This window comes from Capra hircus, chromosome 15, assembly GCF_001704415.2.
Source record: "Capra hircus breed San Clemente chromosome 15, ASM170441v1, whole genome shotgun sequence".
Classification (NCBI taxonomy): domain Eukaryota; kingdom Metazoa; phylum Chordata; class Mammalia; order Artiodactyla; family Bovidae; genus Capra; species Capra hircus.
In genome coordinates this window covers 76,225,356-76,252,863 of record NC_030822.1, presented here as the reverse complement: position 1 = coordinate 76,252,863, position 27,508 = coordinate 76,225,356, and the positions used below count along the sequence as shown (strand labels likewise).

The 27,508-nt window shown below is 41.9% G+C and overlaps 1 protein-coding gene across 1 annotated transcript in view; it reads left to right on the top strand.

Moving 5' to 3' along the window:
• The window catches only part of TMEM123 (transmembrane protein 123), an 85,328-nt gene continuing 66,545 nt past the window's right edge, over nucleotides 8,726-27,508 (top strand). Inside the window, exons 1-4 of the mRNA XM_018058932.1 lie at nucleotides 8,726-9,212; nucleotides 16,162-16,218; nucleotides 20,246-20,302; nucleotides 25,333-25,392. Coding sequence (XP_017914421.1) covers nucleotides 8,726-9,212; nucleotides 16,162-16,218; nucleotides 20,246-20,302; nucleotides 25,333-25,392 — 661 coding nt within the window. The remainder of the gene's footprint in view (nucleotides 9,213-16,161; nucleotides 16,219-20,245; nucleotides 20,303-25,332; nucleotides 25,393-27,508) is intronic.

Below are 27,508 nucleotides of genomic sequence, written 5' to 3'. Positions count from 1 at the left end.
TCAAATGCCAAAGAACCAGAGAGCATCCCTTGTTCACGGAAAGGCAGGCTGAGCCTGGATTGTGAAATGCTTGGACAGATGGGCAGACATCAAAACAGCTTATTCCTAAACCAGATTCCCCAATTAAATGGGGGCAGTGTTAGTCACTGTCGTGTCTGACACTTTGCGACCCCATGGACTGTAGCTTGCCGGGCTCCTCTGTCCATGGAATTCTCCAGGCAAGAATACTGGAGTGGGTATCCATTCCCTTCTCCAGATGATCTTCCCCACCCAGGGACTGAACCTGGGTCTCCCACATTGCAGGCAGATTCTTTACCACCTGAACCACCAGGGAAAACTAAATCTACAGTGCTTGCTTTTGGTATTTGCATATATGGTTGAATCAACAGATGAAAGTCTGTAAATTCAGAACAGATTGCCCCAGTTAACCTCTATGATTAGTCAGTTCAGTCAGTAGAGTCACTCAATCATGTCCAACTATTTGCGACCCCATTAACTGCAGCACACTTGTCCATCACCAGCTCCTGGTGCTTACCCAAACTCATGTCCATTGAGTTGGTGACGCCATCCAAACATCTGACCCTCTGTCGTCCCCTTCTTCTCCTGCCCTCAATCTTTACGAGCATCAGGGTCTTTTCCAATGAGTTAGCTCTTCGCATGAGATGGTCAAAGTTTTGGAATTTCAGCTTCAATATCAGTCCTTCCTATGAACACCCAAAACTGATCTCCTTTAGGATGGACTGGTTGGATCTCCTTGCAGTCCAAGGGACTCTCAAGAGTCTTCTCCAACACCACAGTTCAAAAGCATCAGTTCTTTGGAGCTCAGCTTTCTTTATAGTCCAATGCTCACATCCACACATGACTAATGGAAAAACCATAGCCTTGACTAGATGGACCTTTCTTGACATAGTAATGTCTCTGCTTTTTAATATGCTGTCTAGGTTGGTCATAACTTTCCTTCCAAGGAGTAAGCATCTTTTAATTTCATGGCTGCAATCACCATCTACAGTGATTTTGGAGCCCCCCCAAATAAAGTCAGCTACTGTTTCCATGGTTTCCCCAACTATTTGCCATGAAGTGATGGGACTGGATGCCATGATCTTCATTTTCTGAATGTTGAGCATTAAGCCAACTTTTTCACTCTCCTCTTTCACTTTCATCAAGAGGCTCTTTAGTTCTTCTTCACTTTCTGCCATAAGGGTGGTGTCATCTGCATATTTGAGGTTATTGATATTTCTCTTGGCAGTCTTGACTCCAGCTTGTCCTTCCTCCACCTCAGCATTTCTCATGATGTACTCTGCATATAAGTTAAATAAGCAGGGTGACAATACAACCTTGCTGTACTCCTTTTCCTATTTGGAACCAGTCTGTTTTTCCATGTCCAGTTCTAACTGTTGCTTCCTGACCTGCATACAGATTTCTCAGGAGGCAGGTCAGGTGGTCTGGTATTCCCATCTCTTTCAGATTTTCCACAGCTTATTGTGATCCACACAGTCAAAGGCTTTGGCATAGTCAATAAAGCAGAATAGATGGTTTTCCAGAACTCTCTTGCTTTTTTGATGATCCAGCAGATTTTAGCAATTTGATCTCTGTTCCTCTGCCTTTTCTAAAACCAGTTTGAACATCTGGAAGTTCAGGGTTCACATATTGCTAAAGCCTGGCTTGGAGAATTTTGAGCATTACTTTATTAGTGTGTGAGATGAGTGCAATTGTGCAGTAGTTTGAGCATCCTTTGGCATTGCCTTTCTTTGGGATTGGAATGAAAACTGATCTTTTCCATCCCTGTGGCCACTGCTGAGTTTTCCAAATTTGCTGGCATATTGAGTGCAGCACTTTCACAGCATCATCTTTCAGTCTTTGAAATAGCTCAACTGGAATTCCATCACCTCCACTAGCTTTGTTCATTGTGATGCTTTCTAAGGCCCACTTAATTTCACATTCCAAGATGTCTGGCTCTAGGTGAGTGATCATACCATCGTGATTATCCTGGTCGTGAAGATCTTTTTTGTACAGTTCTTCTGTGTATTCTTGCCACCTCTTCTTAATATCTTCTGCTTCTGTTAGGTCCATACCATTTCTGTCCTTTATTGAGCCCATCTTTGCATAAAATGTTCCCTTGGTATCTCTAATTTTCTTGAAGAGATCTCTAGTCTTTCCCATTCTATTGTTTTCCTCTATTTCTTTTCCTTTTTTTTTTTTTTTCCTATTTCCTCTCCACGTCCAAGGTAAGGAGTGGTGCCCTCACTTTACTGGAGCAGCCGTGAAGAGATACTCCACATCCAAGGTAAGAGAAATCCAAGTAAGATGGTAGACACTAAGAGCGGGAATCAGAGGGCACACAGACTGAAACCACAATCACAAAAAAACTAGCCAATATCATCACATGGTCCACAGCCTTGTCTAACTCATTGAAACTAAGCCATGCTGCATGGGGCTACCCAAGACAGATGGGTCATGGTGGAGAAGCCTGACAGGATGTGATCCACTGGAGAAGGGAATGGAAAACCACTTTGGTATTCTTGCCTTGAGAACCTCATGAACAGTATGAAAAGGCAAAAAGATAGAATACTGAAAGAGGAACTCCCCAGGTCGGTAGGTGCCTAATATGCTACTGGAGATCAATGGAGAAATAACTCCAGAAAGAATGAAAGGATGGGGCCAAAGCAAAAACAACACCCAGTGGAGGATGTGACTGATGATAGAAGCAAGGTCCGATGCTGTAAAGAGCAATATTGCATAGGAACCTGGAATGTTAGGTCCATGAATCAAGGCAAATTGGAAGTGGTCAAACAGGAAATAGCAAGAGTGAACATTGACATTCTAGGAATCAGCAAACTAAAATGGACTGGAATGGGTGAATTTAACTCAGATGACCATTATATCTACTACTGTGGACAGGAATCCCTTAGAAGAAATGGACTAGCCATATAATCAACAAAAGAGTCCGAAATTCAGTATTTGGATGCAATCTCCGTAACGACAGAATGATCTCTGTTCGTTTCCAGGGCAGACCATTCAGTTCAGTTCAGTCGCTCAGTCATGTCTGACTCTTTGTGATCCCATGAACTGCAGCACGCCAGGCCTCCCTGTCCATCACCACCTTCCGGAGTTTACCCAAACCCATGTCCATTGAGTTGTTGATGCCATCCATTCATCTCATCCTCTGTCATCCCCTTCTCCTGCCCTCAATCTTTCTCAGCATCAGGGTCTTTTCCAATGAGTTAGCTCTTGGCATCAGGTGACCAAAATATTGGAGTTTCAGCTTCAACATCAATCCTTCCAATGAACACCCAGGATGGATCTCCTTTAGGATGGACTGGTTGGATCTCCTTGCTGCCCAAGGGACTCTCAAGTCTTCTCTAACACCACAGTTCAATAGCATCAATTCTTCAGCACTCAGCTTTCTTTATAGGCCAACTCTCACATCCATACATGACTAATGGAAAAACCATAGCCTTGACTAGACGGACCTTTGTTGACAAAGTAATGTCTCAGCTTTTTAATATGCTGTCTAGGTTGGTCATACTATCATGGTAATCCAAGTCTATGCCCTGACCAGTAATGCTGAAGAAGCTGAAGTTGAACAGTTCTTTGAAGATCTACAAGACCATTTAGAACTAACACCCCAAAAAAGATGTCCTTTTTATTATAGGGGACTGGAATGCAAAAGTAGGAAGACAAGAAACACCTGGAGTAAGAGGCAAATTTGGCCTTGGAGTACAGAATGAAGCAGGGCAAAGGCTGATAGAGTTTTGCCAAGTGAATGCACTGGTCATAGCAAATACCCTCTTCCAACAACACAAGAGACAACTCTACACATGGACATCACCAGATGGCCAACACCGAAATCAGATTGATTATATTCTTTGCAGTCAAAGATGGAGAAGCTCTATACAGTCAGCAAAAACAAGACCAGAACTGACTGTGGCTCAGATCATGAACTCCTTATTGCCAAATTCAAACTTAAATTGAAGAAAGTGGGGAAAACCACTAGACCATACAAGTATGACCTAAATCAAATCCCTTATGATTATACAGTAGAAGTGAGAAATATATTTCAGGGACTAGCTCTGACAGAATGCCTGGTGAACTATGGACAGATGTTTGTGACATTGTACAGGAGACAGGGATCAAGACCATCCCCAAGAAAAAGAAATGCAAAAAAGCAAAATGGCTGTTTGAAGAGGCCTTACAAATAGCTGTGAAAAGAACAGAAGCAAAAAGCAAAGGAGAAATGGAAAGATATACTCATTTGAATGCAGAGTTCCAACCCCAGGGTTAGTAGAAGGAAAGAAATCATAAAAATTAAGGCAGAAATAAATGCAAAAGAAACAAAAGAGACCATAGCAAAAATCAACAAAGCCAAAAGCTGGTTCTTTGAAAGGATAAATAAAATTGACAAACCATTAGCCAGACTCATCAAGAAACAAAGGGAGAAAAATCAAATCAATAAAATTAAAAATGAAAATGGAGAGATCACAATAGACAACACAGAAATACAAAGGATCACAAGAGGCTACTATCAGCATATATATGCCAATAAAATGGACAACGGGGAAGAAATGGACAAATTCTTAGAAAAGTACAACTTTCCAAAACTGAACCAGGAAGAAATAGAAAATCTTAACAGACCCATCACAAGCACAGAAATTGAAACTGTAATCAGAAATCTTCCAGCAAACAAAAGCCCAGGTCCAGATGGCTTCACAGCTGAATTGTACCAAAAATTTCGAGAAGAGCTAACACCTGTCCTACTGAAACTCTTCCAGAAAACTGCAGAGGAAGGTAAACTTCCAAACTCATTTTATGAGGCCACCATCACCCTAATACCAAAACCTGACAAAGATGCCACAAAAAAAGAAAACTACAGGCCAATATCACTGATGAACATAGATGCAAAAATCCTTAACAAAATTCTATCAATCAGAATCCAACAACACATTAAAAAGATCATACACCCTGACCAAGTGGGCTTTATCCCAGGGATGCAAGGATTCTTCAATATCCACAAATCAATCAATGTAATTCACCACATTAACAAATTGAAAAATAAAAGCCATATGATTATCTCAATAGATGCAGAGAAGGCCTTTGACAAAATTCAACATCCATTTGTGATAAAAACTCTTCAGAAAGCAGGAATAGAAGGAACATACCTCAACATAATAAAAGCTATATATGACAAACCCACAGCAAACATTATCCTCAATGGTGAAAAATTGAAAGCATTTCCCCTAAAGTCAGGAACAAGACAAGGGTGCCCACTTTCACCACTACTATTCAACATAGTTCTGGAAGTTTGGCCACAGCAATCAGAGCAGAAAAAGAAATAAAAGGAATCCAGATTGGAAAAGAAGAAGTAAAACTCTCACTGTTTGCAGATGACATGATCCTCTACATAGAAAACCCTAAAGACTCCACCAGAAAATTACTAGAGCTAATCAATGAATATAGTAAAGTTGCAGGATATAAAATCAACACACAAAAATCCCTTGCATTCCTATACACTAATAATGAGAAAGTAGAAAAAGAAATTAAGGAAACAATTCCATTCACCATTGCAACAAAAAGAATAAAATACTTAGGAATATATCTACCTAAAGAAACTAAAGACCTATATATAGAAAACTATAAAATACCAGTGAAAGAAATCAAAGAGGACACTAATAGATGGAGAAATATACCATGGTCATGGATTGGAAGAATCAATATAGTGAAAATGAGTATACTACCCAAAGCAATCTACAGATTCAATGCAATCACTATCAAGCTACCAGCAGTATTTTTCACAGAGCTAGAACAAATAATTTCACAATTCGTATGGAAATACAAAAAACCTCGAATAGCCAAAGCAATCTTGAGAAAGAAGAATGGAACTGGAGGAATCAACTTACCTGACTTCAGGCTCTACTACAAAGCCACAGTCATCAAGACAGTATGGTACTGGCACAAAGACAGAAATATAGATCAATGGAACAAAATAGAAAGCCCAGAGGTAAATCCACACACCTATGGACACCTTTCTTCGACAAAGGAGGCAAGAAAATACAATGGATTAAAGACAATCTCTTTAATAAGTGGTGCTGAGAAAACTGGACCACTTGTAAAAGAATGAAACTAGAACACTTTCTAACACCATATACAAAGGTAAACTCAAAATGGATTAAAGATCTAAACAAAAGACCAGAAACTATAAAACTCCTAGAGGAGAACATAGGCAAAACACTCGCCAACATAAATCACAGCAGGATCCTCTATGACCCACCTCCCAGAATACTGGAAATAAAAGCAAAAATAAACAAATGGGATCTAATTAAAATTAAAAGCTTCTGCACAACAAAGGAAACTATAAGCAAGGTGAAAAGACAGCCTTCTGAATGGGAGAAAATAATAGCAAATGAAGCAACTGACAAACAACTAATCTCAGAAATATACAAGCAACTCCTGCAGCTCAATTCCAGAAAAATAAACTACCCAATCAAAAAATGGGCCAAAGAACTAAACAGATATTTCTCCAAAGAAGACATACAGATGGCTAACAAACACATGAAAAGATGCTCAACATTACTCATTATCAGAGAAATGCAAATCAAAACCACAATGAGGTACCACTTCACACCAGTCAGAATGGCTGTGATCCAAAAGTCTACAAGCAATAAATGCTGGAGAGGGTGTGGAGAAAAGGGAACCCTCTTACACTGTTGGTGGGAATGCAGACTAGCACAGCCACTATGGAGAACAGTGTGGAGATTCCTTTAAAAACTGGAAATAGAGCTGCCTTATGACCCAGCAATCCCACTTCTGGGCATACACACCGAGGAAACCAGAATTGAAAGAGACACATGTACCCCAATGTTCATCGCAGCACTGTTTATAATAGCCAGGACATGGAAGCAACCTAGATGTCCACCAGCAGACGAATGGATAAGAAAGCTGTGGTACATATACACAATGGAGTATTACTCAGCCATTAAAAAGAATACATTTGAATCAGTTCTAATGAGGTGGATGAAACTGGAGCCGATTATACAGAGTGAAGCAAGCCAGAAAGAAAAACACCAATAGAGTATACTAACACATATATATGGAATTTAGAAAGATGGTAATGATAACCCTGTTTGCGAGGCAGCAAAAGAGACACAGATGTATAGAACAATCTTTTGGACTCTGTGGGAGAGGGCAAAGGTGGGATGATTTAGGAGAATGGCATTGAAACATGTATAATATCATATAAGAAACGAATCACCCGTCTAGGTTAGATGCAGGATACAGGATGCTTGGGGCTGGTGCACTGGGATGACTCAGAGAGATGGTATGGGGAGGGAGGTGGGACGGGGATTGGGAACACGTGTACATTCGTGGCAGATTCATGTCAACGTATGGCAAAACCAATACAGTATTGTAAAGTAAAATAAAGAAAAAAAGATGAATGCAGAGTTCCAGAGAATAACAAAGAAAGATAAGAAACCCTTCCTCAGTGATCAATGCAAAGAAATAGAAGTCATGTCTACAATGATAGACTGAACCTGAGATCAGAAAGTATACAATCTCTCATAACATATTTTGGGCAATTTAACTGCAATATCAAGGCTTTTATGTCATGAAATCTGGTTCAGGTACCAAAAGAACCAAAAACATTTAGATCTGCAACATTTATAGTGTTGTGGTTGGGATGTGGCTGGATCTTATGTGCCCTGGATCCTTCTCAACTGAGGGTTTCCCACCCAAATCAGGACTCAATTTTTGTCATTCTCTTGCATTAGCCACGGGTTACTACAGGTTATTTCACAGTTCTTGGCAGAAACAAAATGCAGACTTTAGGAGTACTGCAAGTCAAAACACGTGAGTAGCACCAGCTCCTAAGGCTGAAGAGACACTTAGGCAAAAATTATTCAAAACAGGTTATTCCATCCCAACTGGGACAGCAGACGCCTTCTCCAAAGAGAGAACGGACTAGGTTAGAAGGGTGCAAACTAGGTCTTGCTGGCTATACTTTCCTCTGAATAGCAACCAATTTTCCGTGTCTCCCTGCCGCCATCCCCTCCATCTCCGCCCCGGAGTCCACTTCAATAACCGTTTTAGGCACGGAAGCTGTCTAGAGAAGCCGGGAAACTCTGAAAGAAAATGGGGTATAATTTGGGGTATAAAGATCATGGATGTTTTACGTATAAAGTGAGTGAAGTCGCTCAAGAGCCGTGTCCGACTCTTTGAGACCCCATGGACTCACCACGCTCCTCCATCCATGGAATTTTCTAGGCAAAAGTCCTGGAGTGGATTGCCACTTCCTTCTCCAGGGGATCTTCCCGACCTGGGGATCAAACCCCAGTCTCCGGCAATGCGGGCAGACGCTTTACCGTCTGAGCTACCAGGGAATCCTAAACGAATTTGTCTTTTCCACCCCTCGCCCCATCTTAGGCTAGTTCACTCAGAAAAACAACAACAAAAAAAACCATCTGACGGCCCAGGACCCGTCAAAGGGGATTCCATCTACTCCAGCTTCTTTCCTGGACCTCCCTTTACGCCGCCCTCGCCCAAGGCGTCTCTCTGTCACTGGAAGCCGCAAGCATTCCCCGCACCCCACCAGAAAACTACTCTTCAAAGACTTCCTCCCGAGCCCAGAAAAGCCCGGTGCGCTCGCTATCAGGAGAGGCAGCAGGTGCTCGCTTTTTTCCAAAAAAACACGAAACTGCCATTTCCGGGGGGGGGGGGCCAAAAAAGGAACCCGATGAAGCGTTCTGGGGCTCGCAGACGCGCGCGGGAAGGGGAGAGGGCGAGGAGAGCCCCGCGCGCCCAATCGCAAGCCCCGCCCTGTCCCCGCCCCTCTGCCTCGGCCCCGCCCCGCCGCCTCAGCCCCGTGCTGCGGCCAGCCGCCTCAGCCCGCCCCGCGACCTCAACCCCGCCCCGCCCCCAAGCCTCGGCCCCGCCCCGCCCCACCTCCTGGGGCGGCACGCGACGCCCCCTCCCGGCCAGGTTCCCGCGCCCGATTTGGTGTTTAGGGGGAGGCGGCGGGAGGGGTGGTGTGCGCGGCGGAAGGGGAAGGGGAACAGGCTCTCAGCCGCGCCGCCGCCGCCCGGTGAGGACCCGCGAGGCCTCGGCGTCCAGCCTCGGAACAATGGGACTCGGCGCGCGAGGTTTCCTGACGTTGCTGGCGCTGGGGGTCGTGCTGGGGGTGGCGCTGCTGAAGGTCTTCACGGACAGCGCGGACCTCGAGGGTGAGTGGCCGCGGGGCCGCCCCCGGCCCGCGAGCCTCCCGGCTGGCTGTGGCCTCGCGGAAAGTTGTGCGAGTGTGGGGACGAGCGCGCGGCTGCCGTGCGCGGGCCTGAGGCGGCGGGGGGCCGCCAGCTGAAGGGACGTCTGGCCCTCCGCTCAGCTCCGGGGCGCGCCGTGGTCGCGGCCGGAGGGCGGCGAGTCACCTGTTGCGCTACCGACGATCGGCCTGCAGCGCGGTTGTTACAGCCTTTCCCCAAAGTTAACGTTTCTCGGGGGGGTTAGAGTTCCTCTCAGGCTTCCTTTTGTAAACGGTTAGGGGGACTGGAAAATATGTCTACCGACTCCTGAGCAGACGTGTTAGTTGCGAACCTTTCAGCGTTTTCCGGCGTCTCATCGCCTCGTGTAAAATCAAACCGGTTATGCATATATAGTCTTAAGGACCCCAGACGCCTCAAGTTTGCACTTTGGGGCTCATGTGGCAGGTTGGGAGCTTCGGGGGCATGCGACCAGCCCTCCCGGGCGCAGGTGATGCTCGCGCCCTTGTGGATGGCCGCTCCCGCCCTTCGTGTACCGTAAACAGCGGCCGAGGCGCATCGGCTCTGCGGCCTTGAACAGCTGCGCGGATGTTAGGAGTTCAGGATACCGCCAGTAGAGTCATGACAGAATGATTTTGACCTTTCGCTTCTAGGGGAAGGGAGGTGTCCCTTTAGGCCTTTGGCCTTTTGGGGACTTTTTCGATAAAGCGGCAAAAGCTGGGATTTCCTGTGTAAATTCTGTTTTCTCTTTTTCAACTCTAATAGAAGTCAGATCACTGGTTAATGATAGTAAACCACAATAAGTTAGTTTAAAGACCCAAGCTTTTCATGGCTTTTAAATTCTATCCACTGTATATTTAGTTTTACATTAGTTTTATCCAGCAGTTTGCAAAACCGGGTAATTCAGACACAACGCCTACTTTTGCTAGAATAATCTGGGTGAATTAGACAACGATTTTCTTTTGCTTTGCTGAATTTTTTTGTTTGCTTTGCTGAATTGCACATGTGACAGACTAGCTTTGTAGACCACATTCTGAGATATTTTAAGGAAAGAATGATCAATAAAAGCATGTCCATCATATTTTCAATAGTATGAGGTGTTTGTAAAAGTGAACTGTCTAGAGTTAAAAAGTATAACTTGGTGCTAATTTTATAACAATAGTTATGTCAGTAGGTCTCCATTTTTTGTTTTACTTTGTGAAAGTATACCTTTTTATTGTTTCGCTGAAGAATTACTGAGTAGAGAAAAAGTGTCCTTGCTTTTCTTGTATCCTCATAACAGACTTTTTTGCCCTAATTTAATACTCACTGTTTGACCGTTCTGTTTATTACCTGATAATCTCACTAGATGTTAATGCTTTTTGAAAATTTTGGAATGCTCTACTATGTGAGAGCCTTGATTTCATGAACTGGTATAACCAATGTGAGCGGGAATCCATTTCTCCAGACTATAATGTCACCTTGAAACTAAAGGAAGATTCTATAAAGGACATCTCAAAAGAATGAGTAAATGTTGTCCTAGTGTTTATAGGTAATCTGTAATCCGTTTAAAGTGTCATTATGAAGTGCAGTGATTTTTGTCATACTAGAGTTCCGTAACTAATTTTTACTAGACACTCTCATCTCACTCCGTGAGCTTCTCACTCTGTGCTAATTGAGGTCCATACATCATCCCATTGGATCCTTCCAGTATTATCCCCATTTTATAAATGAGGAAATTGAGGCTTAGAAGTTACCTAACTTGTGCAAAGTGAAACAACTAATAGATGTTTGATTTCAGAGGCCAGAATCAATCTTTCAACCATTTTCCACTAAGCTACATTGTGTGATGTTGACTCTTCAAGCAATACTGTCATTGCCCAGAATATTGTGGGAAAAGAAAAAAAGATTAGTGAAATTCTACTTTTAAGATATTCTTCAGTCTGCTGCATAATTTCATAAATATTTTCAGCTGAAGGAGGAGGGATACTATGAACAAGTTAGCAAGCCAGCAAACAGGATAGAATGTGGTAGTACAATGAAAGATATCAGGGATGGGAAAGCTGTTACTCAGGACTGTTAGTAGTAGCAAGTGACAGAAACCCACCTTAAACAAGCATAGGGGAAAGGAGGGAATTTAATGACCATGAACTGAAAAGCCCAAGGATTGAGGTGGCTTCAGAAATGCTGCCTTCAAGATTCAAACAGGTTGCTAAGAGACAGCCATTTCTAATGCTCTAGATTGCATCTAGACTGACTGTGGCTCAGATCATGAACTCCTTATTGCCAAATTCAGACTTAAATTGAAGAAAGTAGGGAAGACCACTAGACCATTCAGGTATGACCTAAATCAAATCCCTTATGATTATACAGTGGAAGTGAGAAATAGATTTAAGGGACTGGATCTGATAGATAGAGTGCCTGATGAACTATGGAATGAGATTCATGACATTGTACAGGAGACAGGGTTCAAGACCATCCCCATGGAAAAGAAATGCAAAAAAGCAAAATGGCTGTCTGGGGAGGCCTTACAAATAGCTGTGAAAAGAAGAGAAGTGAAAAGCAAAGGAGAAAAGGAAAGACATAAACATCTGAATGCAGAGTTCCAAAGAACAGCAAGAAGAGATAAGAAAGCCTTCCTCAGCGACCAATGCAAAGAAATAGAGGAAAAGAACAGAATGGGAAAGACTAGAGATCTCTTCAAGAAGATACCAAGGGAACATTTCATGTAAAGATGGGCTCAATAAAGGACAGAAATGGTATGGACCTAACAGAAGCAGAAGATATTAAGAAAGATGGCAAGAGTACACAGAAGAACTGTACAAAAAAGATCTTCATGACCAGGATAATCACGATGGTATGATCACTCACCTAGAGCCAGACATCCTGGAATGTGAAGTCAAGTGGGCCTTAGGAAGCATCACTATGAACAAAGCTAGTGGAGGTGATGGCATTCCAGTAGAGCTATTTCAAAGACTGAAAGATGATGCTGTGAAAGTGCTGCACTCAAAATGCCAGCAAATTTGGAAAACTCAGCAGTGGCCACAGGTATGGAAAAGACCAGTTTTCATTCCAATCCCAAAGAAAGGCAATGCCAAAGGATGCTCAAACTACCGCACAGTTGCATTCATCTCACACGCTAGTAAAGTAATGCTCAAAATTCTCCAAGCCAGGCTTCAAGAGTACGTGAACCGTGAACGTCCAGATGTTCAAGCTGGTTTTAGAAAAGGCAGAGGAACAGAGATCAAATTGCCAACATCCACTGAATCATCGAAAAAGCAAGAAAGAGAGTTCCAGAAAAACATCTATTTCTGCTTTATTGACTATGCCAAAGCCTTTGACTGTGTGGATCACAATAAACTGGAAAATTCTGTGAGAGATGGGAATACCAGACCACCTGATCTGCCTCTTGAGAAATCTATATGCAGGTCAGGAAGCAGCAGTTAGAACTGGACATGGAACAACAGACTGGTTCCAAATAGGAAAAGGAGTACATCAAGGCTGTATACTGTCACCCTGCTTATTTAACTTATATGCAGAGTACATCATGAGAAACACTGGGCTAGAAGAAGCACAAGCTGGAATCAAGATTGCTGGAAGAAATATCAATAACTCAGATATGCAGATGACACCACCCTTATGGCAGAAAGTGAAGAGGAACCCAAAAGCCTCTTGATGAAAGTGAAAGAGGAGCTTGAAAAAGTTGGCTTAAAGCTCAACATTCAGAAAATGAAGATCATGGCATCTGGTCCCATCACTTCACGGGAAAGAGATGGGGAAACAGTGGAAACAGTGTCAGACTTTATTTTTTTGGGCTCCAAAATCACTGCAGATGGTGACTGCAGCCATGAGATAAAAAGACGCTTGCTCCTTGGAAGAAAAGTTATGACCAACCTAGACAGCATATGAAAGCAGAGACATTACTTTGCCAAAAAAGGTCCGTCTAGTCAAGGCTATGGTTTAGAGCTGGACTGTGAAGAAAGCTGAGCGCCGAAGAATTGATGCTTTTGAACTGTGGTGTTGAAGAAGACTCTTGAGAGTCCCTTGGACTGCAAGGAGATCCAACCAGTCTATCCTAAAGATTAGCCCTGGGTGTTCTTTGGAAGGAATGATGCTAAAGCTGAAACTCCAATACTTTGGCCACCTTATGTGAAGAGTTGACTCATTCGAAAAGACTTTGATGCTGGGAGGGATTGGGGGCAGGAGGAGAAGGGGACGACAGAGGACGAGATGCCTGGATGGCATCACCGACTTGATGGACGTGAGATTGAGTGAACTCCAGGAGATGGTGATGGACAGGGAGGCCTGGCATGCTGCAATTCATGGGTTTGCAAAGAGTTAGACATGACTGAGCAACTGAACTGAACTGAACTAAGATTACACCTGTCAAACCTTAGGCAAGCGCTGAAATGTTCTTAGCCTGCAGGGGAAATCCAAATAAGAGGAACTTTCTAAAGTGATTGAGTTCAGTTCAGTTCAGTTGCTCAGTCATGTCCGACTCTATGTGACCCCATGGATGCTAGGCCTCCCTGTCCATCACCAAGTCCTGGAGCCTACTCAAATTCATGTCCACCGAGTCAATGATGCCATCCAGCCATCTCATCCTCTATCGTCCCCTTCCCCTCCCACCTTCAATCTTTGCCAGCGTCAAGGTCTTTTCAGGTGAGTCAGTTCTTCGCATCAGTTGGCCAAAGTATTGGAGTTTAAGCTTCAGCGTCAGTCCTTCCAATGAATATTCAGGACTGACTTCCTTTAAGATGGACTGGTTGGATCTCCTTGCAGTCCAAGGGACTCTCAAGAGTCTTCTCCAGCACTGAAGTTCAAAAGCATCAATTCTTTGGTGCTCAGCTTTCTTTGTAGTCCAACTCTCACATCCATAAAGGAGTACTGGAAAAACCATAGTTTTGACTAGACGGACGTATGTTGGCAAAGTGATGTCTCTGCTTTTTAATATACTGTCTAAAATGATTTCCACACTTCAAAAACCACCATAATGGGTAGCCAATTAGCAGATAAAATTAATCTTTAATGATTCTTGGCCATTTTATGAACTTAATTCCATTTAGAGCAGTATTGTGCTGTAATACTTGAGTCTTTTTTTTTTGTCAAGTAAAGCATCCACCTCCTTGTACTTAGATTGTCCAAGACATTCTTTATTTCAGCTTGCACACAGTAGGTACTTCATAAGTATTTTTTGAAAAAAGGTGAAGAGCTTAGAAGATAGTTTCTGCCTTCTTCCTCAAGTCAAAACAAAAGAAAAAAGTAAAACATCCATCATAAGAGTGACAACAGCACGGAGAGAAAAATAGGAGGCTCTTGTAATCTGGGCAAAAGATGAAGACATGGGGTAATGGGGATAAGAGGGTAGAGTCTAGATCTACTTGAGGTGTGGAACTGAAATCATTGCTAATGGATTGGATGGTGGAGTGAGGAAGAAGGAAGAATCAAAAGATAACTTCCTGGTGTTAGGGTTCAGCAATCAGCAATGCAGCAACAACTGGGAACATGAGGGCAGAAGCAGGTTTATTGTAGAAAATCAACACTTCCATTTGGCACTCATGTATGCACTTTGGAATCAAACAGCCTGGTCCACATCTGAGAATCCGCCGCTTACTGGCTGGGTGCCCAGAATCTGCCTGCAAGGCAGGAGACCCTGGTTTGATTCCTGAGTGGGAAAGATCCCCTAGAGAAAGGGATCGGCTACCCACTCCAGTATTCATGGGCTTCTCTGGTGGCTCAGATGGTAAAGAATCTGCCTGCAGTGCAGGAGACCTGGATTCCATCCCTTGGTTGGGAAGATCCCCTGGAGGAGGACTTGGCAAGTCACTCCAGTATTCTTACCTAGAGAATCGCTATGAACAGAGGTGCCTGGTGGGCTACAGTCCATGGGATCGCAAAGAGTTGGACACAACGGAGCAACTAAACACAGCTGGGTGGTCCCCTGTTGGTCTCCTGTGGGTCTTCTGTGGGACTTCTGTCACTGCCTAGCTGTGTTCCTGTCGCAAAATTGTTTTGGGGCTTAGATGGGCTAATGCAGGTTAAATGCTCCCCACAAGGCATGGCAAGTAGTAAGCCCTTCGTAATATTGTCAGTTATTTGCTACCTGCTGCTAAATACATCTAAATACATAGCCTCCTAACCTTGATCTTTTTCAGGTTTAATCTTCACACCATAGTCTTTTGGGATAAATGGATTATGGTTCCAGCAAGAGGAAGAAATTTGCACATAGAGTAAAGATAGCTCCATCAGAATTGTTATTGCTTACTTTCTTTGTACTTGGGAGATTTTTGGGGTGGGGAGGGCCTTCTTTGGAAAAGCACATAATAACATACTTGCTCACCTCCCATGTAATATATGTGTTTTTTTCTTCCATTATATAAAGATCCAAGGTGAATAATGCACCCTGAAAAGTTGCTTAACTGGAGCATAGAATTCTTCCAAACTTTTTCCAAATTTTAAGGTACTAGTTAAAAATTCAAAGAATTATATCAAGAATGCTTCCAATTTTACATGAAAACCCTAAGCCACTTCATCTTCTCTCCATTGTATGAAGTTAGGTGTGCTGGTGCACAAGACCTGGGGCACTCGTTAATAGTAAGGGTGGTCCACTCTCCTCAGAAAAGTCGAGTTGTCTGTAGTAGAAATTCCTCATAACCACATGGCCTCATGTCCAAACTATTTTATCAGTGGCCAGCACATAGTAAGTACCTGGTAAGTATGTACATTAGCTATATGTTTTCTGTCTTAAAAAATCTAGTAGTATAGATCTAGATTTATGAACAGTTTCAAGGCATGTTTCATAGAAGCAGTGCAAAAGTAGAACTTCCTGCGGAATAATCTACCCTCCACCCCTCAGGGGCTGAAAGAAACATATTGCCAGTCCCCTTAGTTGAATATTGATGGCTGTTCTTCACAAGATATTTCTTTGTTTTTATAGGATCTCCAAGCCAGAAGAATCCTATGTCTGTAGAAAACTCCAATGATAACCAAGCAGGTGAGGTTTAAAAGGTCAGAAAACGGATTATCTGTCTAGCATACATAAACTAATATCAGCTAGTCCAGTACATGTAAGCTGGTACACTGACCTGTCTTAACCATGATTTGTGCGTTTGTGAATACTTAAAGCCTACCATCAGAGGCTTCCCTTAGTAGGCATCAGGAAATGATAGTTCACTGGATTCACCATCTTTCTCAGTCTAGCAAAGTTGTGAGTAAATTCTAGAACTATTAATAAAAAAATGCTGGAATTTATTACTGAGTTTTGAAGCACATTTTTAGGTATGACACTTTGTGCTCTGCCTATGAATATGAACTAGAATTCATAAATATGCTGATCTTGCTGGCGGAAGAAATCATTTTAAACTGGTCAGCCATGGCAGCCTTAATTTACCTTGGTGGACTCTAAGGAGACCCTGCTTATATTTCACCCATCAGTTAGATTTCAATCCACCCCCTTTCTTCCTTATTGAAAAGGTAGATGACACTTTTTTCTTCTGCTTTTAGTTTAGGACAGATGGATTTCTTCCTTGATTTTCTGAATTAACATGGAAAGAGAGGAACCAGACTAACGTTTTAATAATAGTACCATCAACGCATGTTTCTTCTAAGTGATATTTGGTTTATCTTCTCACTGCCTTCATTAAGAGTGACAGAGGTAGAAACTTTAAAAAGGTACACAAATCCTATCACTGAACCCATTTTTTCTACTTTTATTCAACAAATATTTATTAAGTGTCTTTAATGTGTGGACACAGTACAAAAGGGACCAAGCTCTGACTTCTTGGAGTTTTTCTTTGTTTTTTTGTGTTATTTTATTGTTGAAACATACACGTAAAATAAAATTCACAACGTTAGCCATTTTTCAGTGTAGAGGTGGCATTAAATACATTCACAATATTGTGCAATGTCATGTAGTTATTTTTATTAATTTTTTAGAAGTACAGTTAATTTACAATGTTGTTTTAATTTCTGCTGTACAGCAAAATGACTTAGTTACATACATGTATACATTCTTTTTTATTTTCTTTTCCATTGTGGTTTATTGCAGAATAGTAAATGGAGTTCCTGAGCACCGGTTGATTCTCAGTTCTATATGTAACAGTTTGCATCTACTAACCCCAGACTCCTAGTCCCTCCCTCCCATTAGAAACCTTGGGGTTTCTTTGGAAACCCTCTGTGTGTTCTGTATGTCTGTGAGTCTGTTTCTACTTCATAGATAGATTCATTTGTGCCATATTATAGATTCCACATATAAGTGATTTGTTCTTCTTTAGTCACTAAGTCGTGTCTGACTCTGTGACCTCATGGACTGCAGCACGCCAAGCTTCCCTGTCCTTCGCTATCTCCCGGAGTTTGTGCAAACTCATGTCCATTTACTTACATCACTGATTAATCAGTGATTAATCCACCCAGTCACCTCATCCTCTGTTGCCCCCTTCTTTTACCTTCAATCTTTCCCATTATTAGGGTCTTTTCCAATGAGTCAGTTCTTCGTATCATATGGCCAAAGTATTGTAGCTTCAGCATCAGTCTTTCCAATGAATATAGAAGTTGATTTACTTTAGGATTAAATGGTTTGATCTCCTTACTGTCCAAGGGACTCTTAAGAATCTTCTCCAGCACCACATTCAAAAGCATCAAATCTTTGTGTTCAGCCTTCTTTATGGTCCGACTTACATCCATTCATGACTACTGGAAAAACCATAGCTGATGGACCTTTGTTTGCAAAATAATGTCTCTGCTCTTTAATATGCTATCTATATGGTGATTCCCAGACTTCAAAAGCCACCATAATGGGTAACCAGTTAGGAGATGAAATTAATCATTAATGAATCTGTGCCACTTTATGAACTTAATTCCATTTAGTGAAGTATTCTGCTGTAATACTTGGTCTCTTTTTGTCATGTAAAGTATCCTCCTCCTTGTACTTAGATTGTCCAAGACAGTCTTTATTTCAGTGCTTGCACACAGTAGGTACTTCCTAAGTATATTTTGAAAAACAGTGAAGAAGTCTTAAAACTAGAAAGTGCTTAGAAGGAAGGCAGTTTCTGCCTTCTTCCTCAAACCAAAAAAAAGAAAAAAGGAAAGCATCCGTCATAAGAGTGACAACAGCAGGGAGAGGAAAAGAGGAGGCTCTTGTAATCTGGGCAAAAGATGAAGACATGGGATAATGGGGATAAGTGGGTAGAGTCTACTTGGGGTGTGGAACTGAAATCATTGCTAATGGATTGGATGGTGGAGTGAGGAAGAAGGAAGAATCAAAAGATAACTTCCTGGTGTTAGGGTTCAGCAATCAGCAATGCAACAACTAGGATCGTGAGGGCAGAAGCAGGTTTATCGTAGAAAATCAACATTTCGATTTGGCACTCTCATGTACGCACTTTGGAATCAAACAGCCTGGTCCACATCTGAGAATCCGCCGCTTACTGGCTCGGTGGCCAGAATCACCTGCAAGGCAGGAAACCCTGGTTCAATTTCTGGGTGGGAAAGATCCCCTGGAGAAAGGGATCGGCTACCCACTTCAGTATTCATGGGCTTCCCTGGTGGCTCGGACGGTAAAGAATCCGCCTGCAGTGCAGGAGACCTGGATTCCATCCCTTGGTTGGGAAGATCCCCTGGAGGAGGACATGGCAACTCACTCCAGTATTCTTGTCTGGAGCATCTTCATGGACAGAGGTGCCTGGTGGGCAGCAGTCCACAGGATCACAGAGTCAGACGGAGCAACTAAACACAGCTGGGTGGTCCCCTGTGGGTCTCCTGTGGGTCTTCCTGTGGTGTTCTGTCACTGCCTAGCTGTGTTCCTACCGCAGAATTGTTTGGGTGTTAGATGGGCTAAGGCAGGTTACATGCTCCCCACAGGTCCTGGCATTTTTACGCCCTTCATAATATTGCCAGTTATTTGGTACCTGCTTCTAAATACAACTAAATATATAGTCTACTGACCTTGATCTTTTCCAGGTTTAATCTTCACACCATAGCTTTTAGGGAATAATGTACTATGGTTCCAGCAAGAGGAAGAAATTTTCTCACACAGTAAAGATAGCTCCATCAGAATTATTATTGCTTACTTTCTTTTTACTTGAAAGGTTTTTTCTTTAAGGGAGGGCTTCTTTGTGAAAAGTACACAATAATATACTTGCTCGCCTCCCATGTAATATATGTCTTTAATCTTCCATTATATAAAGATCCAGGGTAAATAATGCACCCTGAAAAGTTGCTTAACTGAAGCATAGAATTCTTCCAAACTTTTTCCAAATTTTAAGGTACTAGTTAAAAATTCCAGAGAAGGCGATGGCACCCCACTCGAGTATTCTTGCCCAGAAAATCTCATGGACGGAGGAGCCTGGTAGGCTGCAGTCCATGGAGTCACGAAGAGTTGGACCTGACTGAGCGACTTCACTTTCACTTTTCACTTTCCTGCATTGGAGAAGGAAATGGCAACCCACTCCAGTGTTCTTCCCTGGAGAATCCCAGGGACGAGGGAGCCTGGTGGGCTGCAGTCTATGGGGTCGCACAGAGTTGGACACGACTGAAGCAACTTAGCAGCAGCAGGTAAAAATTCAAAGAATTATCTTGAGAAGGCTTCCAACTTTACGTGAAAACCCTGAGTGACTTCATCTTCTCTCCATTGTATGAAGTTAGGCGTGCTGGTGTACAAGACCTGAGCACTCGTTAATAGTAAGGGTGGTTCACTCTCCTCAGAAGAGCAGAGTTGTCAGTACTAGAAATTCCTCATAACCACATGGCCTCATGTCCAAACTATTTTATCAGTGGCCGGCACATAGTAAGTACTAGGTAAATGTGTACATTAGCTATATGTTTTCTGTCCTAAATAATCCAGTAATAGAGATCTAGACTTATGAACAATTTCAAGGCATGTTTCATAGAAACAGTGCAAACATAGAACTTCCTGTGGAATAATCTACCCTCCCAACCCACATAGCCTGAAAGAAAAACATTGCCAGTACCCTTAGTTGAATATTGATGTCCTTTCTTCACAGAATATTTCTTTGCTTTTATAGGAAATACAAACAAGAATGATCCTAAGTCTGCAGAAAACTCCAGTGATACCCAAGGAGGTGAGTTTAAAAAGGTCAGAAAATGCATTTTCTGTCTAGCATACATAAAGTAATATCAGTTAGTCAAGTACATGTAAGCTGGTACACTGACCTGTCTTAACCATGATTTGTGCATTTGTGAATGCTTAAAGCCTACCATCAAAGGCTTCCCTTAGCAGGCATCAAAAAATGATAGTTCACTGGATTCACCATCTTTCTCAGTCTAGCAAAGTTGTGAGTAAATTCTAAAACTATTAATAAAAACATACGGGAATATATTACTGAATGTAGAAGCACATTTTTAGGTATGACATTTTGGGCTCTGCCTATGAATATGAACTAGAATTCATAAATCTGCTGATCTTGCTGGTGGAAGAAATCACTTTAAGCTGGTCAGCCATGTCAGCCTTAATTTGCCTTCAATCCACCCCTTTGCTTCCCTACTGAAACAGTAGATGAGGCTCTTTTCTTGTGCCTTTAGTTTGGGACAGATGGATTTCTTCCTTGATTTTCTGAATTAACATGGAAGGATAGGAACAAGCCTGATGTTATATAGTACCATCATCACATGTTTCTTCTAAGTAATATTTAGTTTATCTTCTCACTGCCTTTATTAAGAGTGACAGAGGTAGAAACTTAAAAAGGTAGAGAAATCCTATCACTGAACCATTTTCTCAACAAATATTTATTGAGTGTCTCTAATGTGTGGACATAATACAAAAGGGACCAAGCTCTGACTTCTTGGAGTTTTTGTTTGTTTTTTGTGATATTTTATTGTTGAGACATACACATAACTTAAAATTCACAGAGTTAGCCATTTTTAAGTGTTTAGTTCAGTTCAGTTGCTCAGTCGTGTTCAACTCTTTGCAACCCCATGAACCGCAGCACACCAGGCCTCCCTCTTCATCACCAACTCCTGGAGTTCACCCAAACTCATGTGCATCAAGTCGATGATGCCATCCAGTCATCTCAGCCTCTGTCGTCCCTTCTCCTCCTGCCCCCAATCTCTCCCAGCATCAGGGTCTTTTCCAATGAGTCAACTGTTCACATGAGGTGGCCAAAGTACTGGCATTTCAGCCTCAGCATCAGTCCTTCCAATGAACACCCAGGACTGATCTCCTTTAGGAAGGACTGGTTAGATCTCCTTGCAGTCCAAGGGACTCTCAAGAGTCTTTTCCAACACCACAGTTCAAAAGCATCAATTCTTTGGCACTCAGCTTTCTTCACAGTCCAACACTCACATCCAGACATGACCACTGGAAAAACCATAGCCTTGACTAGACGGACCTTTGTTGGCAGAGTAATATCTCTGCTTTTTAATATGCTGTCTAGCTTGGTCATAACTTTCTTTCCAAGGAGTAAGTGTCTTTTAATTTCATGGCTGCAGTCACCATCTGCAGTGATTTTGGAGCCCCCCAAAATAAGTCTGTCACTATTTCCACTGTTTCTCCATCTATTTCCCATGAAGGGATGGAACCAGATGCCACGATCTTAGTTTTCTGAATGTTGAGCTTTAAGCCAACTTTTTCACTCTCCTCCTTCACTTTTACAAGAGCTTTATAGTTCCTCTTCACTTTCTGCCATAAAGGTGGTATCATCTGCATATCTGAGGTTATTGATATTTCTTCCAGCAATCTTGATTCCAGCTTGTGCTTCTTCCAGCCCAGTGTTTCTCATGATGTACTCTGCATGTAAGTTAAATAAGCAGGGTGACAATATACAACCTTGACGTACTCCTTTTCCTATTTGGAACCAGTCTGTTGTTCCATGTCCAGTTCTAACTATTGCTTCCTGACCGGCATGTAGGTTTCTCAAGAGGCAGGTCAGGTGATCTGGTTTTCCCATCTCTTGAAGAATTTTCCACAGTTTATTGTGATCAACACAGTCAAAGGATTTGGCATAGTCGATAAAGCAGAAATAGATCTTTTTCTGGAACTCTGTTGCTTTTTCAATAATCCAGTGGATGTTGGCAATTTCATCTCTGGTTCCTCTGCCTTTTCTAAAACCAGCTTGAACATCTGGAAGTTCATGGTTCACGTATTGCTGAAGCCTGGCTTGGAGGTTTTTGAGCATTATTTTACTAGACTGTGAAGTGAGTGCAATTGTGCAACAGTTTAAGCATTCTTTGGCATTGCCTTTCTTTGATAATACACTTTCTTTTTAAGTGTACAGGTGGCATTAAATACATTAACAATGTTGTGCAGTGTTATGGAGATTTTTTATGAAATTTTTATTGAAGTACAGTTAATTTGCAATGTTGTATTCATTTCTGCTGTATAGCAAAATGACTTAGTTATATACATGTATACATTCTTTTTAATTTCTTTTCCATTGTGGTTTATTCCAGAATAGTAAATGGAGTTCCCTGAGCAACATTCTGGTTTCTCAGTTCTATATGTAACAATTTGCATCTACTAACCCCAGACTCCTAGTCCCTCCCTCCCCGACCCCGGCTCCCCCTTGGAAACCCTATGTCAGTTCTGTATGTCTGTGAGTCTCTTTCTACTTCATAGATAGTTTCATTTGTGTTATATTTTAGATTCCACATAGAAGTGATTTGTTGTTGTTTAGTCACTAAGTCATGTCTGTGACCCCATGGACTTGGACTGCAGTATGCCAAGCTTCCCGGTCCTTCATGTCTCCCAGAGTTTGCTCAAACTCTTGTCCATTTAATCAGGTCACTGATTAATCATTGATTAATCCATCCAATCACTTCATCCTCTGTTTCCTGCTTCTTCTTTTGCCTTCAATCTTTCCCAGCATCAGGGTCTTTTCCAATGAGTCAGCTATTCATATCAGGTGGCCAAAGTATTGTACCTTCAGCATCAGTCTTTCCAATGAACTTTGAGGGTTGTTTACTTTAGGATTGACTGCTTTGATTTCCTTGTAGTCCAAGGGACTCTCAAGAGTCTTCTTGCAACACCACAGTTAAACAGCATCAATTCTTTGGCACTCAGCTGTCTTTATAGTCCACCTCTCACACACATACATGACTACTGCAAAAACCATAGCTTTGACTAAACAGACTATTGTTTGCAAAGTAATGTCTCTGCTTTTTAATAATGCTATCTGTAAAGTGATTGCCAGACTTCAAAAGCCACCGTAATGGGTAGCCAGTTAGGTGATGAAATTAATCTTTAATGAATCTGTGCCGCTTTATGAACTTAATTCCATTTAGTGAAGTATTCTGCTATAATACTTGGTCTTTATTTGTCATGTAAAGCACCTGCCTCCTTGTACTTAGAAAGTCCAAGATAGTCTTTATTTTAGTGCTTGAACACGGTAGGTACTTCCTAAGGATTTTTTGAAAAACGTGAAGAGGTATTAAAACTAGACAGAGCTTAAAAAGAAGACAGTTTCTGCATTCTTCCTCAGGCCAAAAAAAAGAGAAAAGGAAAGCATCCGTCATAAGAGTGACAACAGCAGGGAGAGGAAAACAGGAGGCTCTTGTAATCTGGGCAAAAGATGAAGACATGGGGTAATGGGGGTAAGTGGGTAGAGTCTAGATCTACTTGGGGGCGTGGAACTGAAATCGTTATTAATGGATTGGATGGTGGAGTGAGGAAGACCCAAAAGATAACTTCCTGGTGTTAAAGTTGAGCAATCAGCAATGCAGCAACTGGGAACATGCGGGCAGAAGCAGCTTTGTTGTAGAAAATCAGCACTTTGATTTGACACTCTCATGTATGCGCTTTGGAATCAAACAGCCTGGTCCACATCTGAGAATTTGCCGCTTACTGGCAGGGTGGTCAGAATCTCCCTGCAAGGAAGGAAACCCTGGTTCGATTCCTGGGTGGGAAAGATCCCCTGGAGAAAGGGATCAGCTACCCACTCTAATATTCATGGGCTTCCGTGGTGGCTCAGACGGTAAAGAATCCGCCTGCAGTGCAGGAGACCTGGATTCCATCCCTTGGTTGGGAAGATCCCCTGGAGGAGGACACGGCAACTCACTCCAGTATTCTTGCCTGGAGCATCTCCATGGACAGAGGTGCCTGGTGGGCAGCAGTCCACAGGATCACAAAGTCAGACACAGCGGAGCAACTAAACACAGCTGGGTGGTCTCCTGTGGGTCTCCTGTGGGTCTTCCTGTGCTGTTCTGTTACTGCCTAGCTGTGTTCCTGTCCCAGAATTGTTTGGGGGTTAGATGGGCTAATGCAGGTTACCTCTCCCCGCAAGGCGTGGCATGTAGTAAGCCCTTCATAGTCTTGGCAGTTATTTGCTACCTGTTGCTAAATACATCTAAATATATAGTCTACTAACCTTGATCTTTTTCAGGTTTAATCTTCACACCATAGTCTTTTGGTATAAATGGATTATGGTTCCAGCAAGAGGAAGAAATTGGCAGAGAGTAAACATAGCTCCATCAGAATTGTTATTGCTTATTTTTTGAACTTCGGAGTTTTTTGGGTTGGCACAGGCATTCTTTGGGAAAGTACACAATAACGTACTTGCTTGCCTCCCATGTAATATATGTGTTTTTTCTTCCATTATATAAAGATCCAAGGTGAATAATGCACCCTGAAAAGTTGCTTAACTGGAGCATAGAATGCTTCCATATTTTTTCCAAATTTTAAGGTACTAGTTAAAAATTCAAAAAATTATATCAAGAAGGCTGCCAAGTTTACGTGAAAACCCTAAGCCACTACGTCTTCTCTCATTGTATGAAGTTAGGCGTGCTGGTGCAGAAGACCTGGGGCACTCGTTAATAGTAAGGCTGGTCCACTCTCCTCAGAAGAGCAGAGTTGTCAGTACTAGAAATTCCTCATAACCACATGGCCTCCAGTCCAAACTATTTTATCAGTGGCTGGCACATAGCAAGTACCTGGTAAGTGTTACATTAGCTACATGTTTTCTGTCTTAAAAAATCCAGTGATGCAGGTCTAGATTTATGAATAGTTTCAAGGCATGTTTCATAGAAGCAGTGCAAAAGTAGAACTTCCTGTGGAATAATCTACCCTGCCACCCCTCAGAGGCCGAAAGAAACATATTGCCAGTACCCTTAGTTCAATATTACTGGCCATTCTTCACAGGATATTTCTTTGTTTTTATAGGATCTTCAAGCCAGAATAATCCTCAGTCTGGAGGTAACTCCAATGGTAACAACCAAGCAGGTGAGTTTTAAAAGGTCAGAAAACGGATTATCTGGCTAGCATACATAAGTAATATCAGCTAGTCCAGTATAGGTAAACCTGTACACAGGCCTGTCTTAACCATGATTTGTGCGTTTATAAATACTTAAAGCCTACCATCAAAGGCTTCCCTTAGTAGGCATCAGGAAATGATAGTTCACTGGATTCACCACCTTTCTCAGTCTAGCAAAGTTGTGAGTAAATTCTAAAACTATTAATAAAAACATACTGAAATGAATTACTGTGTTTTCAAGCCCATTTTTCAGTGTGACATTGTGTGCTCTGCCTGTGGATATGAACTAGAATTCCTAAATCTGCTGATCTTGCTGGTGGAAGAAATCACTTTAAGCTGGTCAGCCATGGCAGCCTTAATTTGCCTTGGTGGACTAGTTGAAGACCCTTCTTATATTTCACCCATCAGTTAGATTTCAATCCACACCCTTGCTTCCTTATTGAAACAGTACATGAGGTTTTTTTGTTATGATATTAGTTTGGGAGAGATGGATTTCCTCCTTGATTTTCGGAATTAACATGGATAGATAGGAACCTGACTGATGTTATAAATAATAGTACCATCCACACATGTTTCTTCTAAGTGATACTTAGTTTATCTTCTCACTACCTTTATTAAGAGTGACAGAGGTGGAAACTTAAAAAGGTATACAAATCCTATCAGTGGACCCATATTTTCTACTTTTATTCAACAAATATTTATTGATTGTCATGGACATTTGTTATTAATTTTTTTGAACTACAGTTATTTTACATTGTTGTGTTCATTTTTTGCTATACAGCAAAATGATTTAGTTATATACATATATACATTCTTTTTTATTTTCTTTCCATTGTGGTTTATTTCAGAATAGTAAATGGAGTTCCCTGAGCACCGCTGTGGTTTCTCAGTTCTAAATATAACAGTTTGCATCTACTAACCCCAGACTCCTAGTTCCTCCCTCCTCGACCCAGGCTCCGCCTTTGAAACCCTAAGTCTGTTCTTGATGTCTGTGAGTGTGTTTCTACTTCATAGACAGGTTCATTTGCTCCATATTTTAGATTCCACATGTAAGTGATTTGTTGTTGTTTAGTCACTAAGTCGTGTCTGTGTCTGTGACCCCATGGACTTGGACTGCAGTATGCCAAGCTTCCCGGTCCTTCATGTCTCCCAGAGTTTGCTCAAACTCTTGTCCATTTAATCAGGTCATTGATTAATCATTGATTAATCCGTCCAATCACTTCATCCTCTGTTGCCCCTTTCTTCTTTTGCCCTCAATCTTTCCCAGCATCAGGGTCTTTTCCAATGAGTCAGCTCTTTGCATCAGGTGGCCAAAGTATTGTAACTTCAGCATCAGTCTTTCCAATGAATATTGAGGATGATGTTCTTTAGGATTGACTGGTTTCATCTCCTTGCTGTCCAAGGGACTCTTAAGAATCTTCTCCGTTACCACATTCAAGAGCATCAGTTCTTTTTGTTGAGCTTTCTTTATGGTCTGACTCACATCTGAGCTGACTACTGTAAAAACAATAGCTTTGACCAGATGGACCTTTGATGGCAAAATAATATCTCTGCTTTTTAATAAGCGATGTATAAAGTGATTTCCAGACTTCAAAAGCCACCATAATGGGTAGCCACTTAGGAGATGAAATTAATCTAATGAATCTGAGCTACATTATGAACTTAATTAAGTCCATTTAGTGAAGTATTGTGCGCTAATACTTGGTCTATTTTTGTCACGTGAAGCACCGACCTCCTTTTACTTAGATCGTCCAAGACATTCTTTATTTCAGTGCTGGCACACAGTAGGTACTTCCTAAGTATTTTTTGAAAAAGATGAAGAGGTCTTAAAGCCAGAAAGAGCTTAGAAAGAGGGCAGTTTCTGCCTTCTTCCTCAATCCAGAGGAAAGAAAAATGGAAAACATCTGTCATAAGAGTGACAACAGCAGGGAGAGAAAAACAGGAGGCTCTTGTAATCTGGGCAAACGATGAAAACATGGGGTAATGGGGATAAGAGGGTAGAGTCTAGATCTACTTGGGGTGTGGAACTGAAATCATTGCTAATGGATTGGATGGTGGAGTGAGGAAGAAGGAAGAATCAAAAGA